At 43.6% G+C, this 16,963-nt stretch overlaps 1 protein-coding gene across 4 annotated transcripts in view; it reads right to left on the bottom strand.

Moving 5' to 3' along the window:
* Nucleotides 1-16,963, bottom strand: part of LOC111982726 (synaptotagmin-1) — a 217,136-nt gene that overhangs the window by 11,934 nt on the left and 188,239 nt on the right. For all 4 annotated transcript variants that reach the window (XM_024014340.2, XM_070434004.1, XM_024014336.2 and 1 more), the window contains 3 exons: nucleotides 12,207-12,374; nucleotides 10,149-10,316; nucleotides 6,510-6,627 (listed from right to left, as the gene is read on the bottom strand). In XM_024014340.2, coding sequence (XP_023870108.1) covers nucleotides 6,510-6,627; nucleotides 10,149-10,316; nucleotides 12,207-12,374 — 454 coding nt within the window. The remainder of the gene's footprint in view (nucleotides 1-6,509; nucleotides 6,628-10,148; nucleotides 10,317-12,206; nucleotides 12,375-16,963) is intronic.

Below are 16,963 nucleotides of genomic sequence, written 5' to 3' on the forward strand. Positions count from 1 at the left end.
ATGAGCGACGTCGGCTGCAGGTGTTTGTGGAGGAGACGATGCAGGCACCTGTCCCATGCGATCTGTCAGAGCAGCAGCCATAACAGGACCTTTTCTATCCCAGCTGGCTCTGTGTCAAAKAGATGACAGAGGACCTTTTAACATGACAGTGTGTACATCCAAAACAAACACATTATATTAATTCCCTACTGTTACGAGCCTCTTTCAGCGTTACTGTGTGTTCACCCGTCGGTTTCAACAGAATCGCTTAGATCTAGGCTTTAAGCTTGTCGATAACTAGACATTGCTGTATATTTCGGATCATAGGCCTAAGTGAAAGAGAATAGCTATCAATGCCAATCATAATTAGTCTACTGAGCGTGTGAAGACCAAACGGTAAAAACAGAAAGCTACTAGTAAACATGCACGTTGGCTGCTTACTCGAGTGTGCTGTGTGTTGGCTTGCGGGGGCTGTGTACGAGATGTTGAACGTCAACACAAGCAGGTTAAATATAGCTCAGCTGTCATCTTAGTTTCCCTCCCYTCGTTCTGGATGGGCCATGGAGGAGGGGCACGCAGGGCCCCACRGTCATCTCGGTTTTACACACTTGGAGTTGACATGAATCATTCACATGCAACTAAGCTACGTCGCACACACCACAGACACACACAGAGCACGGAAAAACCCACACATGCCGCGCATGTGCATGCACACACACACACACACACACACACACACACACACACACACATACACACTTCCAAACTTCTGCAATTCCCTAATCACCACCAAATTGGTTTTCCATTCGTTCATCATTATAATAACACCTGGCCTCATTGCTTTCCACACCATGGCAGTGTAAATGACTGGGGTGGGGCTGCGAACCTGGAGCTCCCTTAAACAGCCGGGCAGTATGCATGAGAAACAAAACAAATAATATGGTCTCCAGCCGAGAGGCTTGATGGCATGCTGTGTGGTGAGGTGTGGGAGCACTGGGTGAGGGCAGTGAAGGTTCATTAATACTACAGGACTGGTTGATGTGATAACCTCCTCACTGAGGAGGTCCATTACCCTGTTATGAACAGCCTCACTATCCCCTGTGAAAGAGAGAGAGAGTGGAGAGAGAGGTAGAGTGAGAGAGAGAGAGGTGGAGAGAGAGAGAGAGATGGAGAGAGAAAGAGAGAGAAAGAGATTGACGTAGAGAGGGAGAGAGGGAGAGAGGTGGCACAGTGCAGACAGTACATTCATTATCTTAACACGCATGTACTCATCCTCCAGTAACATCCACTGTGCTTCTGTATGTAACACACTGATACTATTCTATAGCACTGTATTATTTACCACAAATGATTTGATTGGCTCTTGATAGTGCCTGTGGCTTTATACACTTCACTGTACGTAGGTTGTCAGCATTGGCGCTGAGTTCTCTTTATATGCTTCTACTCACCTTTTATGTGAGGGGACATGGTCTATGTGCCTACTTCACCCATAGAAATAGGCCGTTATCACATTGCTGCACACAGCCAGTGAAGAGCCCTGCGGCCTTGAGAAGTGACAACTACAGTTGAAGTCAGAAGTTTCATACACCGTAGCCAAATACATACTCAGTTTTTCACAATTCCTGACATTTAATCAGAGTAAAAATTCCCTGTCTTAGGTCAGTTAGGATCACCACTTTATTTTAAGACTGTGAAATGTCAGAATAATAGTAGCGATAATGATTTATTTCAGCTTATATTTCTTTCATCACATTCCTAGTGGGTCAGAAGTTTACATACACTCAATTAGTATTTGGTAGCATTGCCTTTAAATGGTTTAACTTGGGTCAAATGTTTTGGGTAGCCTTCCACAAGCTTCCCACAATAAGTTGTGTGAATTATGGCCCATTCCTCCTGACAGAGTCAGGTTTTTAGGCCTCCTTGCTCTCACACACTTTTTCAGATCTGCCCACAAATTGTCTATAGGATTGAGGTAAGGGCGTTGCAATGGCCACTCCCAAAACCTTGACTTTGTTGTCCTTAAGCCATTTTGCCACAACTTTGGAAGTATGCTTGGGGTCATTGTCCATTTGGAAGACCCATTTGCGACCAAGCTTTAACTTCCTGACTGATGTCTTGAGATGTTGCTTGCAACGCCTCCCCATTTTTCCTCCAAACATAACGATGGTCATTATGACCAAACAGTTATATTTTTGTTTCATCAGACCAGAGGACATTTCTCCAAAAGTACGATCTTTGTCCCCATGTGCAGTTGCAAACCGTGGTCTGGCTTCTTTATGGCGGTTTTGGAGCAGTGGCTTCTTTCTTGCTGAGCGGCCTTTCAAGTTATGTCGATATAGGACTCGTTTTACTGTGGATATAGCTACTTTTGTACCTGTTTCCTCCAGCATCTTCACAAGGTAATTTACTGTTGTTCTGGGATTGATTTTCACTTTTTGCACCAAAGTACGTTCATCTCTAGGAGACAGAACTTCCTGAGCGGTATGACGGCTGCGTGGTGCCATGGTGTTTATCATTGCGTACTATTCTTTGTACAGATGAATGTGGTACCTTCAGGCGTTTGGAAATTGCTCCCAAGGATGAACCAGACTTGTGGAGGTCTACATATTGTTTTTCCGAGGTCTTGGCTGATTTCTTTTGATTTTCCCATGATGTCAAGCAAAGAGGCACGGAGTTTGAAGGTAGGCCTTGAAATACATCCACAGGTACACCTCTAATTGACTCAAATGATGTCAATTAGCCTATCAGAAGCTTCTAAAGCCATGACATAATTTTCTGGAATTTTCCAAGCGGTTTAAAGGCACAGTCTACTTAGTGTGTAATGTAAACTTCTGACCCACTGGAATTGTGATACAGTGAATTATAAGTGAAATAATCTGTCTGTAAACAATTGTTGGAAAAATTACTTGTGTCATGCACAAAGTAGATGTCCTAACTGACTTGCCAAAACTATAGTTTGTTTTCAAGAAATTTGTGGAGTGGTTGGAAAATGAGTTTTAATGACTCCAACCTAAGTGTATGTAAACTTCCGGCTTCAACTGTATTTTAATTCCACGGGTACTGGAGCTCTCTCCTGTGGTGAGTCATACTAGTGAGAGTTGTTCCATTGTCACAATATATACTGTACTTAAATATAGGAACTCACCCTTAGTCTATAAGGTACATTTTCAGCAAGGATTATGAGAAAGACACAAGTATCTTGCCTTCGATGGATTGTATGGTATATACTGTATTATAAGAGTCCCTCCAGGGGTATAGTTCTGTTATGAGGTTGTTGACAAAAAATAAACCTTCCACTAGGATTCAGGAGTGGCTCAGCTGAGAACTTTTAACAATGATTAGATTAGATGCTCTTTTTAAACAAGTTTTGCWGCACAGCATGATACAGCGATTCTGGCTGTTACGATTATTTGGGGCAATCAGAAGAATTATGAATAATTATACATATTTTAATGAAAATAGCGGTGTCTCYTTTGCTGAGCAGTAATTATGCTCGATAAACAGGACAGCAGTGGAGAAAAGGACCAATCTAAGACCATCAATTACTTGTCCTCCTCCTCTAGTTCTGGCTGTGTCACGACGTGAGATAGTCACTAATTATTGTTATTATATACACGCGTGTTATTTGATCTATCTGCCAGGCTTTGACGTCTATTCTCCTGGCAAAAAGACACTTCTGGAGAAGTTGACTCTTCAAACAATGGTCTAACTGAGATATAGTACTCTGCGATATCTTGTTAGATAAACTAAATTGGAACACAATTTTGTTAGCTACAGGGGTCCAAAACAATATTTTCTGCCCTAAAGCGTGTATGCTTGTTTGGTATTTGTTTATTTGGTTAGTCAAACCCAGAGGCGGAGCGAGGGAGAGATACCAGAGTATTGGCTCCTTTCAAAAGGAATGACAACGCTCTCTTTCAAAACTGGAACAAAACAAGCCAAGCACAAGCTATTCTTCAATTACATTTTCTGATAACATTTAAAAAAGGTAAAATTGCTGTCATTGTGTTCAGCTTCACTACCTTGTTCATTGTTCGGTTGACATCAAAAACATGAGCGTCGAAATAAGCTGTGCGAGTGAAACAAGACGCCTGTTATCTAGCCTACTGTTTGGGACTTCAATAGGTAACATGAAAGTCGAACAATAGCTCCTATAATTCTCATTCCAGTAAAAACCCAGGTGAGAGTGTTAAGTACTTTACCAGTTGGATAGATTGGATAGACAATGATGTGCCAATATGATTCTCAATAGGGTCTTGGGATGGCTAGAAGCCATTGGCTAGAAATGATGTTATCCCCTTACAGATTTTATGATACAGTATGCTCATTTGAGTATACAATGAGAGACATATCCATGCACACACTGACTGACACACTCTGACACACGCAACACACACACTAACACAGACCCACCTACAACAGTGTAGCCAGTCTAATGTGCTATTAAAATGGAAATCATAGTTCGGAGCCTGAATCCAATGGCAACTGAGATGAAAACATGCTATTACCATACGTTAATAATTCAACCAGAAATCCCCAGACTTGGCTCCACTTTGACCTTTTAAACACACTAGATAAACCATGCACCAATTACCCTTGGCATATTGCATGTCAAGCCCAGCCAACCTTACTAACCACTTTCCTTCGGAATAAGTTTCCCACAGTAACTGCCTGGCCTTCAAACCGCCTCCCTTCTATTACCTCATCAGCTTGATTGACAGCTTAGGATGTGGCCAATCCCATGATGCAAATGGCGACAGATGAGAGCTAATGCTACGAGTGGAAATGCAAGCGGGGAGGCATGGGTTCTGGCTAATGGCTACCAGGCACACTACTCTGACAGATGACGGAAGGTCCTGGGCTAGTGTGAGGTAGCGGTTCTGTTAGGCAAGTCTGGCACTGATGGCCTGCTAGCCTGTGAGGCACGGGGAGGGAAAATGGACTAGATGCATGGTAACTGCAGCCTGGAGAGGGTTAAGGTGAGGAGGAAGGACAGGGAGGAAGAGGAGGATGGGGGATTAGAAATGGTTCAAMGAATGGATAGGAGAGAGCCAGGGAGAAGGGAGGGGTGGGGTGGACCCAGCTGTGGAAGGGGGGATTTGGGGGCTGGGGGGGGGCTCTTTGTGGGGTGGAGTGATGAATGGTTCAGGTGGGCTCCTATTTCTAGCTCCTGAATGGCCCATATCACCAGGACCATACAGGAAATGTACACAGCTGGCTCTGCTTGCTAGAAGAAGCCCGCGCACACATAGCCCTCCTTCCCAGAGGAAAGGTTTAGAAAATGTGATTTCTTTGCTTATCTCTGAGCCGTGCAGCAGCGAAAACTTTCTCCTGTCCACTTTCTCCTGTCCACCTTTCTGTGTAGAACAGTATTGGTGGTGTGATGTTCCGAGGGGAGCATCATGGGAGAGTGTCTGGTATCCATCATGGTGTTCTCTGGCCCTCAGGGAGAGTTCTGCCCCATGCTCACTGATGGATGGGAAGCTGCTCAACACTAGATGGATTACTCTCTGCAGTACACACACACCTGCACATGCTCAAGAGTGTGTGCCATGTGTTGTGTGTGTGTTTGTGTGTGTGTGTGCGTGGAATGCGTGGTCATTATCGCAAATGGAACATTCTGTTAACATGGCGTCAGGCTTGCTTTTCAGAGTTGGTCAATTCATTAGAAATGTGTCTATCTATGAGCCTCTACAGGTGCATTAGTGAACCAAAGCTTTACTTCAGTGTAGTCCCTATGGGATCTCCTGCCAACATAAAGCAGGGTGTTCATTAGTGCCCACTGCCATCATTACTGTCCATGTGTATTTTCTCCCACGCAACAGCAGGTCTGCACAGTGGAGCCCAGTAACCACCACCCACACCCCTGATCCCTGGAGTACCTGGGTCTAACCACATGTTCTGTTGGCARCACATTGGCATTGTTCTGGAGGACAAAATGCAGTTTCTATTGCTGTCCACATTTTGGAGGTAAAGTTTAGACATACATTAATCACTTCAGATGCTATCTGTTATCTCCTGCCAATATAATGGTGGGCAATGATTGGTAGGGGACTGTTGTTGTTTGAGAGAAATAGCTGCAGGAAAATAGGAGACATTGAAGTGATTGCTGCCGAAGATTTTCTTAGACAAAAGATGAGTCTGTCYCGTGGAAAGCCAGCGGGGAGTGAATCAGAGCTCAATCAGAGCTCAAAGTCTCCAAGAGACACCAATTTCCCAAAGTCCAACCTGACAAAACACTGGGCCCCACAATGACTCACCAAGCCTTCAGCAAAACCCCTAGAAGAGCACAGAGAGGGGAGAGGGCAAAACAATGGTTTCTAATACATACTGTAACACCCTGAGAGCGTTCATTACCAGAGAGAGAGAGAGTGGCTTTGACTGAGGGTTTCAAAATGACAGCCCCTCATCTTGAGTGGACATGACACAGGTGAGAGCAGGTCTGGAGGTAAAATTCCTTACTACCATCTTAGGTTGTCAATCCCCTCCCTGTCCATCCTTGTTGTGGCCCTCAGCTCTGCTCTGCTCACCTGACAAGCCTCCCACGTCCATCTTCTTCAGGTTCTTGGCCTCCAGGATGACCACGGTCAGCTTGCCGGCGGTGGGCACGTATCGCAGGGAGAAGCAGATATCACCCAGCTTCTCTTGCTGTGAGAGGAGAGAGAGAGAGAGGAGTCATGACCATAGCTAGGAATAAGGATGAAGTTGTCTGCTGAAGTGACACATGGTTTGGGTGTGTAGTCTTGTCTGTCTAAAAGCTTGAATGCTTTCACATGGATTCTGTTTTCCCATTTGGGTTTTCTTGGATCTTTTTAGGGCAGGGTTTCCCAACTGGTGGCCCGTGGGCCGAATTTGGCCCTTGGGTGAATTTTCTTCGCCCCCCCCAAGTTTTCTGAGCAATTTTGTTTTGGGGGGGGGACATAAAATAATGTAACAAAACACCAGGAATTCAGCTCCAAGAGATTTTAATTGAGTTAATCTGTCCCCAAGTATTCCCACGCATAATAGAGATACATATGTTACCATATCCAAATGTAATCAAGGTTTGCAATTCTTATGTTTTAGTCAAATATTATATCTGTTTGGGCATCTTGTGGTCAATTTGACAAAATATTTGCAATTATGTTCCGGGACCCCCGACCATCCGCTCAAGGACAAAACGTCCCGCTGCTGAATGCAGTMGGGGAACCCCTGTTGTAGAGGTTATTGGTTGAGGTTATAGCTGCTGAGAGACAGAACGTCATCAATCGTTCCCTTGTGGCATACACATCAACATAGAAATAAACAATCGTAGTCACAGAGCGAACAGACTCAAAATGTGATTTATATTTCTGGAATTACGCATATTAACAAGTAGAACAGACTGACGCTCAATAAGTGTCCCAGGTCCAACTTGAATTACACATGATTGGAAACATCCACTATGAATAGACCTCATAAATCAAGGGCCAAGGAGGCCTGAACATTGATTTTTGTTTTATATACCAGAGGTCTTTTATCAAATTACAATCAAGACCGATTCCCTAAAACTAAATATATGTGATGAGAATATAATACGGTTGCCAGATGTGAGTTGTATATGGGGCAGGTTAATTCTCAGCCTGGGTCGCCATTACTCAGTCAGTGCATCTAGCTGTGCCTGGCCTGTACACTCAGCCCAGAGCCGACGGGACTAAATAGACWCTCACTTTAATGACTGAGGCTCCAGCTTCATCAACATAAATACACACTCCTCCTGGGGAGACGTGGGCAGAGAGACTGAGAGGAAAAAACACTGAAATAAATGATGCTTGTCTGAAGCAATCACGGTCTAATATATTCCAGAAATATCTGAGAAAGGCCAGCGCTGCCTTTTGAGCTGCTAGACCCTCTCCTGCCGAGAACGCTCCATGTTTGACCCGCCAGGTTGAGGAGGATYTTTTCGCTATGTAAACACTGTTATACAACCGAGTAGGAAGAGTAACATTTTGTAGCTAATAAAGTGCATGGTCCGTTGTTCCCTCAGTCAATATGGGTGTGTTATTTCAAAGCACGTTCGCAGGTAAATCCAATTGTCACCGCATCACTTTTCTTCTCGACAACAGACGCCGTCGTAAGTAACCTTTGTTTCTAGAAGAACGCACAGTGGAAACAAACAAATGATGAAACCCCCTGATATGTTGATCATGTGTCGCTTAAAAAAGATTGGATTCCTCCTGAATTGATCTGGAATCCATCTGTTATTCTGGCASTGTTTGACTTCATTTTAAAGTTACATGAACAGAATGCGCCATGTTATCTTTACCACAGACCTACTGTATATGTAAGGGATAATCAACAAGGGTCTATGCATTCTGTAGAAAATAATGAACGACGTGGAACTTTCCAAGGAGTTGTATTATTTTCCAGAGAACGTATAGAGCCCAGAGTTGATTATCCCTTTTATACCATGGCTATAGTTTTACACATTTACTGCTACAAATGTGTTCATTTGCAGGTAGAAATGTATTCAACATCCACTGTTTACTAGATAGCAAGTTTACTAGATAGATACAGTAGTTGCCTTGATAACCAAACAAACAGACTTGCTAGTTTAGTCCTAGCTTGCTATTATGAAAATCTAATTAAGCAATGGCAATAATGTTTTCAATTCAAGTTTTGCTTTCAAAAGCAGCTCAAACATAGAACATGTAAGAATGAACTATGGCCATTGAATTCTACAGTGCTGATATTCTGTGCGTTATAGGGAAATAATCCATGCTCTAGAATGCCCTTCAAGCCAATCATAAACGTATATTCAGCAATACCATGGTATAATTAAGCAATAAGGCATGAGGGGGTGTGGTATATGGCCAATATAACAGGGCTAAGGGCTGTTTTTATGTTTTTACTGTTCTAATTCCGTGTGTAACCAGTATACCAATCAGCATTCAAGGCTCAAATCACCCAGTTTATAATTTTAGCAATTAGGAACCTTGAGGGTTTGTGGTATATGGCCAATATACCATGGCTAACGGCTGTGTCCAGGCAATTCTCGTTGCGTCGTGCATATGAACAGCCATTAGCTGTTGTATATTGGCCATATATCACACATCCTCAGGCCTTATTGCTTAAATGATACCCCAGAGGAAATATCTGGTTCAACATGCCTCTCACTCTGTGTGGATGCATATATTTGCATAGATATGGGTAATGTGTCCATACATTTTTCTGAGTGGATATTGGGATTATTCTGAAGGACCAATTTTGCCCTTAGTCTAATGWGGTCGTGCCAAACGTAGAAGCATGGGGAGAAATAGGAGTTGGCTATAGAGCACAAACAGATCTGGGACCATACTAGTGGTTGGGCTGGTCAGAGCATCTCTTTAGCTAGCTGCTAGGACCTCGTTGGGTGTCTTTTGCAGCCACTGAGGCATGGCTGATGTGTGAAAKATTCCTTTCAGTCCACTGTTACACACATTCAATGAGGACAGGAACTTCTTCTTGACCCTATTGTCTCTTATACACCCACAGAAGTTGCTTGGTGTGTCACATTATCCTTAAAGTCTTCCCATAATGATCACATTTCAACATTTGTATAATCATATAGTGTTTAAGATGGTGCTCACGATGGTGAAAGTGGCCACTTCAAATCAAATCAAAACCTTCAGCGAAAGCCCYCTCAWGTGAGCGACTACCACTTTAAGGGCGTTAAGACAGTGTCTCAAGCCTTGCGTGAAATGATCAGGAGCAGCTTGTCTGGTTCTGGAACAACGCTGTAGATGGAGATGTTCTTCCACTCTCTGGCACCACAGGTGTGAAAATGAACCTTTACATGAACTTTACATGCACGCCGTAACATTTACCTTGAACATTGTATCTCCTGCACACTTTTATTAATAGAATGAGAAGCATGGAGAGATGATTAAGTGACATTTTCTATGAGAGATGGAATACCCCCAACTACTGTTTGGCACTGAGCTCACTCTTCAATCCCAGGTAAAACATTTTTAACATAGTCATACGAATGTCGTGTGATAAAATAGGTCATTTAAAATGTCTGATCGTGGATTTTCTAGAAATGAACTGTTACCTTGGTGACAACACTCCATACTGGTAGTCAACTTTCGTAACTTTGGGGAAGAAAATATTAGGAGTTTCTGATGTGTAAACTTAGAGTTGTTATATTATATATATATTARATTATTTACCTCCTCCTTCTCGGCGCTCACAAGATCCCGCCACTCCTCTGTCACGTGACTAAAGTCAATCTTGTTCATGGGCAGCTTCACGTCTCCGATGGCGTCGTGCTTGGAGAAGCGGTCAAAGTCATACACCGTCATCATCAGCGTCTTGCCTCCCAGCTCCACGTAGGGCACCTGGGGAGAACCATGAGGACTGAACTTGTGCATATAATCACTAGAAGAGAGTCCGTCCGAACTTGAAACCTCTCTAAGTGTCTTCTGGTGGAACTTACTTATCTCAAACTAGGAATAAATTGAAGTAGTCTATTGTTGACAACTGTAGTAGCACAGTGGTGATAGTGGTGCTTTACAAAATGGCCACCAGATTGGCACGCTGCATCAAAGCTACTTCCAGGCACTGGTATTACTTGTCAAGGAATAGAGAGGAGTTGTCGTGAGTTGGGGAAGTTCTGGTTCTAGAGCATTACAAATCAATCAACCCGCCTCCTCCTCCCTCCTCCTCCACTCCTTCCTTCTCCACTCCTTCCTTCTTCAGTCCTGTCTGTGACGGACAGGCGGCAGGAAGTCTTATCTGCCAGAGATCCGGGGCGAAGGAAGGGGTGCTGGTGGAGGGGATGGTGAAGAGTGGATGAAAGTGGTGTCTGGGTTTTGATTCTTGATTGCRTCCAATTGAGGCAGACAAAGCTCATTATACACYGGGTCTTGTTACAACATGGTGACAAACTGCCTGATTGGCTAGAAAAGAGATAAGACTTCCGAAGTTTGTCCTTGACACTATCACCACCACGACCAAAGAACACTCCTAGCTCCTTCATTTCTATAATGGAGCCACTTGTGATTACAAGTAGGTGCCGGTGGGATAAATAAAGCTTCACAGATCTACCATGTTATCTGAATTCTAAAATAAATATGCTACTGGTATTTAACCAATCTGGCAACCGGCATCCCCCCAGCCCCCCACATATGCTACGTATTTCTCGCTGCAGACAAACACCTGTTATCTTTTTACTGCTGGGTGAATACCACAACTCTTCCTCCACAGCTGAGATACTGTAGCTACAATCAKATTTTAGAAACGGAGGATCTTTTGCTCAAATTTAGGCCAAATTAAAACAAGAACGAGAGAGAGAATAAGGAGAGATGGAAGTTTGCATCTGCCTGTYTGAATCCTGATCATACAGAGGTTGTGTGGACCAGGAGGCTGTCTGTCAGCKYCTTGTTACTGGGCCAGCTGTATGGAACAGGAGGCTGTCTGTCAGCAGCTTGTTACTGGGACAGCTGTGTGGACCAGGAGGTAGACTGTCAGCAGCTTGTTACTAGGCCAGCTGTATGGAKCAYGAGGCWGTCTGTCAGCAGCTTTTTACTGGGACAGTTGTGTGGAACAGGAGGCTGTCTGTCAGCAGCTTGTTACTAGGCCAGCTGTATGGACCAAGAGGCAGTCTGTCAGGAGCTTGTTACTGGGCCAGCTGTATGGAACAGGAGGCAGTCTGTCAGCAGCTTGTTACTGGGACAGCTGTGTGGACCAGGAGGTAGACTGTCAGGAGCTTGTTACTGGGCCAGCTGTATGGAACAGGAGGCAGTCTGTCAGCAGCTTGTTACTGGGACAGTTGTGTGGACCAGGAGGCTGTCTGTCAGGAGCTTGTTACTGGGCCAGCTGTATGGACCAGGAGGCTGTCTGTCAGCAGCTTGTTACGGGGCCAGCTGCTCCATGTCTACACACCTTACTCGAACGAACACACCACAGCATGCAAATGACTTTGTCATAGAAGGAACAAACAAACACAACCTGCTTAAACAAACTACTGTGTTCAATGTGTGGTTTGTGTATTGTGTATTTGTCCTATTCCTTTAGAAATGTCTATTGTTGCTATTATGGAATACAAAGTTTACTACTTCTACTACTACTACAACAACTAATACTACTACTAATACAACAACAGCAACTACTACTACTACTACTACTGCTACGACTACTACTACTAATACTACTGCTGCACAAGACAAGGTTTGAGAGTTGCATGGGTGAAGTATTGTCTAGTCTACTCTTATACCTTGAATAAGTACCTTGAATTGGAACTGCTCGTTGAAGGTGGGGTTTAGGGTCTTCCMGTGGACCTTGGTCTCAAACTTCTTCTTCTTGTCAGGTAGCAGGTAGACCTTGACATAGGGGTCCGAGGTGCCGCCCATGTCCATGGCTGGAAGGTCCGCTGCTTGGATGATCCCTACTATGAGCTGTGGAGAGGAAGGGTGGAGGGGAGACCACAGAGACTGGTCAGCACTACAGTCCCACCCACAGCAATACCAGAGCCTTGATATGACTGTCATCCCACCACCATTCTAACAGAGCACCAAGCTGTGGTTCAATTGGAATAACCRCCGGTCTCATCACTGGTGCAAAACACTAGGATGGAGAGATGCGACATGGCATGGGTTTAAAACGATCACCAGCAGAATTGAAGTCAAGAGCCTCTATAGTTTAGATTGAATTATGAGAAAGAGGCCCATCGGTTATCTCTTSAAATCATGGAGGCAGGCCATAGGTGATATTAAAAGTAACGCTCATGTGAAAGGCACGGTGGTTTAAAACAAAGCAGGACCTGTCAGAGCTCTGCAGTGAGAGGCCTGTTCTCCACCACATCAGGCTGATAATTGATAACCATGCTGGGGGGCAGGGGAGGCTGATTGACCTGCCAGTCACAGCTGCTTCCTCCAAGGCCTATTGGGGCCTCCTAGTCAGTCAATCAACTTCCTGTCAGGCAGCCATCATCCAGCAATCTGGAGGGGGACCAGGGCACTCAACCATGGAGCTCTCCAGCAGTTGTCAGAGCCAGCCAGCATGGATTATTGGAGCGTGAGAAATGAGGCTACCCTCTGTCATCAAAACGCATGGATCGGTATAGCAACGAATGCTGGATCTCATCATAATTTGTGACCCGTGTTGTCGCAGTTCAGATCAGTGCTAAAGRAAGGCTCAGGGGAGATGGTGATGGGACTCCAGCTGTAGGAAGGGCTCCCGAGTGGCGCAGTGGTCTAAGGCACTGCATCTCAGTGCTAGAGGCATCACTACAGACCCTGGTTCGATTCCAAGCTGAATCACAACCGGCCATGATTGGGAGTCCCATAGGGTGGCACACAATTGGCCTGCGTTGGCCGGGGTAGGCTGTCATTGTAAATAAGAATTTGTTCTTAACTGACTTGCCTAGTTAATTAAAAGTAAAAAAATGATGGGAGTGGGGGATGACTGTGTGATGACACAATACAGAGGCCAAAGCAAATACTCCATGTACACTGCACATGAACACAACATGGGAGAAACATAGATGGAACCCCCTCTGTCAATGGGGGTGATATTGTGCCAAAATGCGCCCATGCTAATGCAAAACATTGTTATATTCTTGTTATATACACAAAAACGTTATAGTCTTGTTATATACACTGAGCAGAGGTTAGAAACGGTTCAGGGAACAGAACCAATATCCGGAAAATAATTACATTTTTCGAGGAACAGAACCAGATCCGAGAACGAAAGTGATCTACTGTATACTGTTCCGGAACAGAACCATTATTTGAAAAGCATGGTAACCTGTTAATAACTTATTTTACACTACAGAATTTTTTTACAGTCCGACAAAAAATGCAACACAGTTCAGGGAACAGAACCAATATCTGGAAAATAATTACATTTTTCGAGGAACAGAACCAGAACCGAGAACGAAAGTGAACTACTGTATACTGTTCCGGAACAGAACCATTATTTGAAAAGCATGGTAACCTGTTAATAACTTATTTTACACTACAGACAATTTTTCCAGTCCGACAAAAAATGCAACACAGTGCCATCACTGTCATTCAGAAACGTATTCCAGTGCCTGCCAGAACATCTTTTCCAGTGTGTGTGTAGGCTACAGTACATGTTCCTCCCTCCCTCTGAACCATGCATAGTCTACTGTAGCTACTGGTGTTACAGGCGTGATTCAGAAATTAGGGAGAGAGATTTTTAATTAGAGAACAATGGACTTGCCTTTTCAGTGCTAGTTAAAGATAGTTATCAAGTTTCACATTGGATTTATTAACTACAAAAAGGTAAGAAGCATTTTTATTATATTTCTGGTGCTGCTCTGCACATACAAGCTTGTTAGCCAGCTAGCTTGTTAGATAGCTCTGGTCTAGCTCTRGAAAACTCTAGGCAGCATTATGTTTAATGTAATGYAACTGAGAGTCATGCTCAAGGGCTAGCTCTGGTCCAATGTTAAGTCAACTCTCTGAAGTTCAAAGTTCCTTCATAGAAGTCGCTCCTCCAAATTCAGATAATGCATGTCATAACAACAATATATCCAGCACTTCATGCCCAGCACTCTCCACAGCCTACACTACACTAGTTTGTCCAATGCAAGGCTAGGATTGTATAGGAATGGATCCACTATACATTGGTGAAGTAATTTAATGTTGAGCTAAATGTGGATTTCAGAGGTCTAAAAAGGCACAAAAAGGAAAGATATCAAATGTTACTTTTTTTGGTTTGAACCGGTACAGAACTTTATTTTGCTGGTCGGAAGCAATGTATTGGAACAAAATAAATGATGGTTCTGTTCAAAACTAAACGATTGGAAAATAACTGAGATTCCAACTTCTGAAACTGAGTGTACAAAACATTAGGAACACCTTTGTAATATTGAGTTGCACCCCCCTTTGCCCTCAGAACAGCCTCAATTTGTTGGGGCATGGACTCTACAAGGTYTCGAAAGCGTTCCACAGCGATGCTGGCCCATGTTGACTCCAATGCTTTCCACAGTTGTGTCAAGTTGGCTGGTAGTGGATCTCTACCTCSAATAGCTTTTCTATCTCATCCCACAGACGCTCAAATGGATTGAGATCTGGTGACTGGGCAGGCCACTGCAGTCAGCTGAATTCACTGTCATGTCCGTGGATCCATTCCTATACAATGCTAGCTTTGTGGCATGGGGCATTCTCCTGCAGAAAAAAATATATTTGCAGATGGATACACTGATGCCATGAAGGGATGCATCTGATTGCCAATGATGTTCAGATATCCTGAGGCATTCAAATGTTGCTCCACTTTTATCAAGGGGCCCAACACACCCCACACTATAACACCACCATCCTGCAATGTTGACAGGTGGCATGATGGATGCATGTACCCATACCCTAGTCCTCCCATATGCTCCCATACCCTAGTCCTCCCATAACAATGAAACAGCAGGAACTGGGATTCATCAGACCAATGATGAATCCCAATGATTCAATGATGTTCCAATTCTCCAGTGTCCAGTGTTTTCATTCCTTAGCCCACTGCAAACGCAGTAAAGTCGTCGGCTGCCATACCCCATTCATGTCAAGGTACGATGAGTTGTGCATTCTTTTATGGGTCTTTGGGCACCAATGTTGTACTAGTCTGTCAGCTGACTAACTGTAGCCCGACTGTTGCTCTGCACAATTCATGTCAGCCTCCTTTGTCCTCTTTCATCAATGACCCGTTTTTGACAAGTGGCCTGCTATTGGCTGGATGTCCTTTGGGTGGTGTACCATTCTTGATACACACGGGAAACTGTTGAGCGTGAAAAACCCAGCAGCATTGCAGTTCTTGACACACTCAAACCAGTGCACCTGACACCTACTACCATACCCCGTTCAAATGCACTTAAATCTTTTGTCTTGCCCATTCACCCTCTGAATGGCACACATACACAATCCATGTCTCAATAGTCTCAAGGCTTAAAAATCCTTCTTAAACCTGTCTCCTCCCCTCCATCTATACAGATTGAAGTGAATTTAGCTGGTAACATCAATAAGGGATCATATCTTTCAGCTGGATACACCTGGTCAGTCTGTCATGGAAAGAGCAAGTGTTCCTAATATGTTGTACACTCAGTGTAGTTTGAACAGAAAGCTAAAGCAACCCAAAGGGAACAACTAAGATACTGTACATGTATGTTCTTCAAAATGTATTAAATATATTTTGTTCTCTCACCCATCTACACACAATACCCCATAATGACAACGTGAAAACATGTTTTTAGAAAAGTTAGCAAATGTATGACAATTAAATACAGAAATATGTAATTTACATAAGTATTCACACCCCTGAGGGAATACATGCTAGAATCACCTTTGTCAGTGTTTACAGCTGTGAGTCACTCTAGGTACGTCTCTAAGAGCTTTGCACACCTAGATTGTAAAAATCTTCAAGCTCTGTCAAATTAGTTCTTGATCATTGCTAGACAGCCATTTTCTTGCCATAGATTTTCAAGCCAATTTAAGTCAAAACTGTAACTGGACCACTCAGAAACAATCAATGTCGTCTTGGTAAGCAACTCCAGTGTACATTTGGCCTTGTGTTTTAGGTTATTGTCCTGCTGAAAGATTAAGTTCTCCCAGTGTCTGTTGGAAAGCAGACTAGACCAGGTTTTCCCTCTATGATTTTGCCTGTGCTTGGCTCTATTCTGTTTCTTTTCATCCTAAAAAACTCCCTGGTCCTTGACGATGACAAGCATACCCATAACATGATTCAGCCACCACCATGGTTGAATATATGAGGAGTGGTACTCAGTGATGTGTTGGATGATTTGCCCCAAACATAACACTTTGTATTCAGGACATTAAGTTTATTTTTTGCAGTTTTACGTTAGTGCCTTTTTGCAAACAGGATACATGTTTTGGAATATTTTTTATTCTGTACAGGCTTCTTTCTTTTCACTCTGTCATTTAGGTTAAATAATGTTGTTCATCTATCCTCAGTTTTGTCTTATCACAGCCATTAAACTCTGTAACTGGGGTGTGAATACTTTCTGAAGGCACTGTAT

The sequence above is a fragment of the Salvelinus sp. IW2-2015 genome, linkage group LG3, assembly GCF_002910315.2.
Source record: "Salvelinus sp. IW2-2015 linkage group LG3, ASM291031v2, whole genome shotgun sequence".
NCBI classification, from domain to species: Eukaryota; Metazoa; Chordata; class Actinopteri; order Salmoniformes; family Salmonidae; genus Salvelinus; species Salvelinus sp. IW2-2015.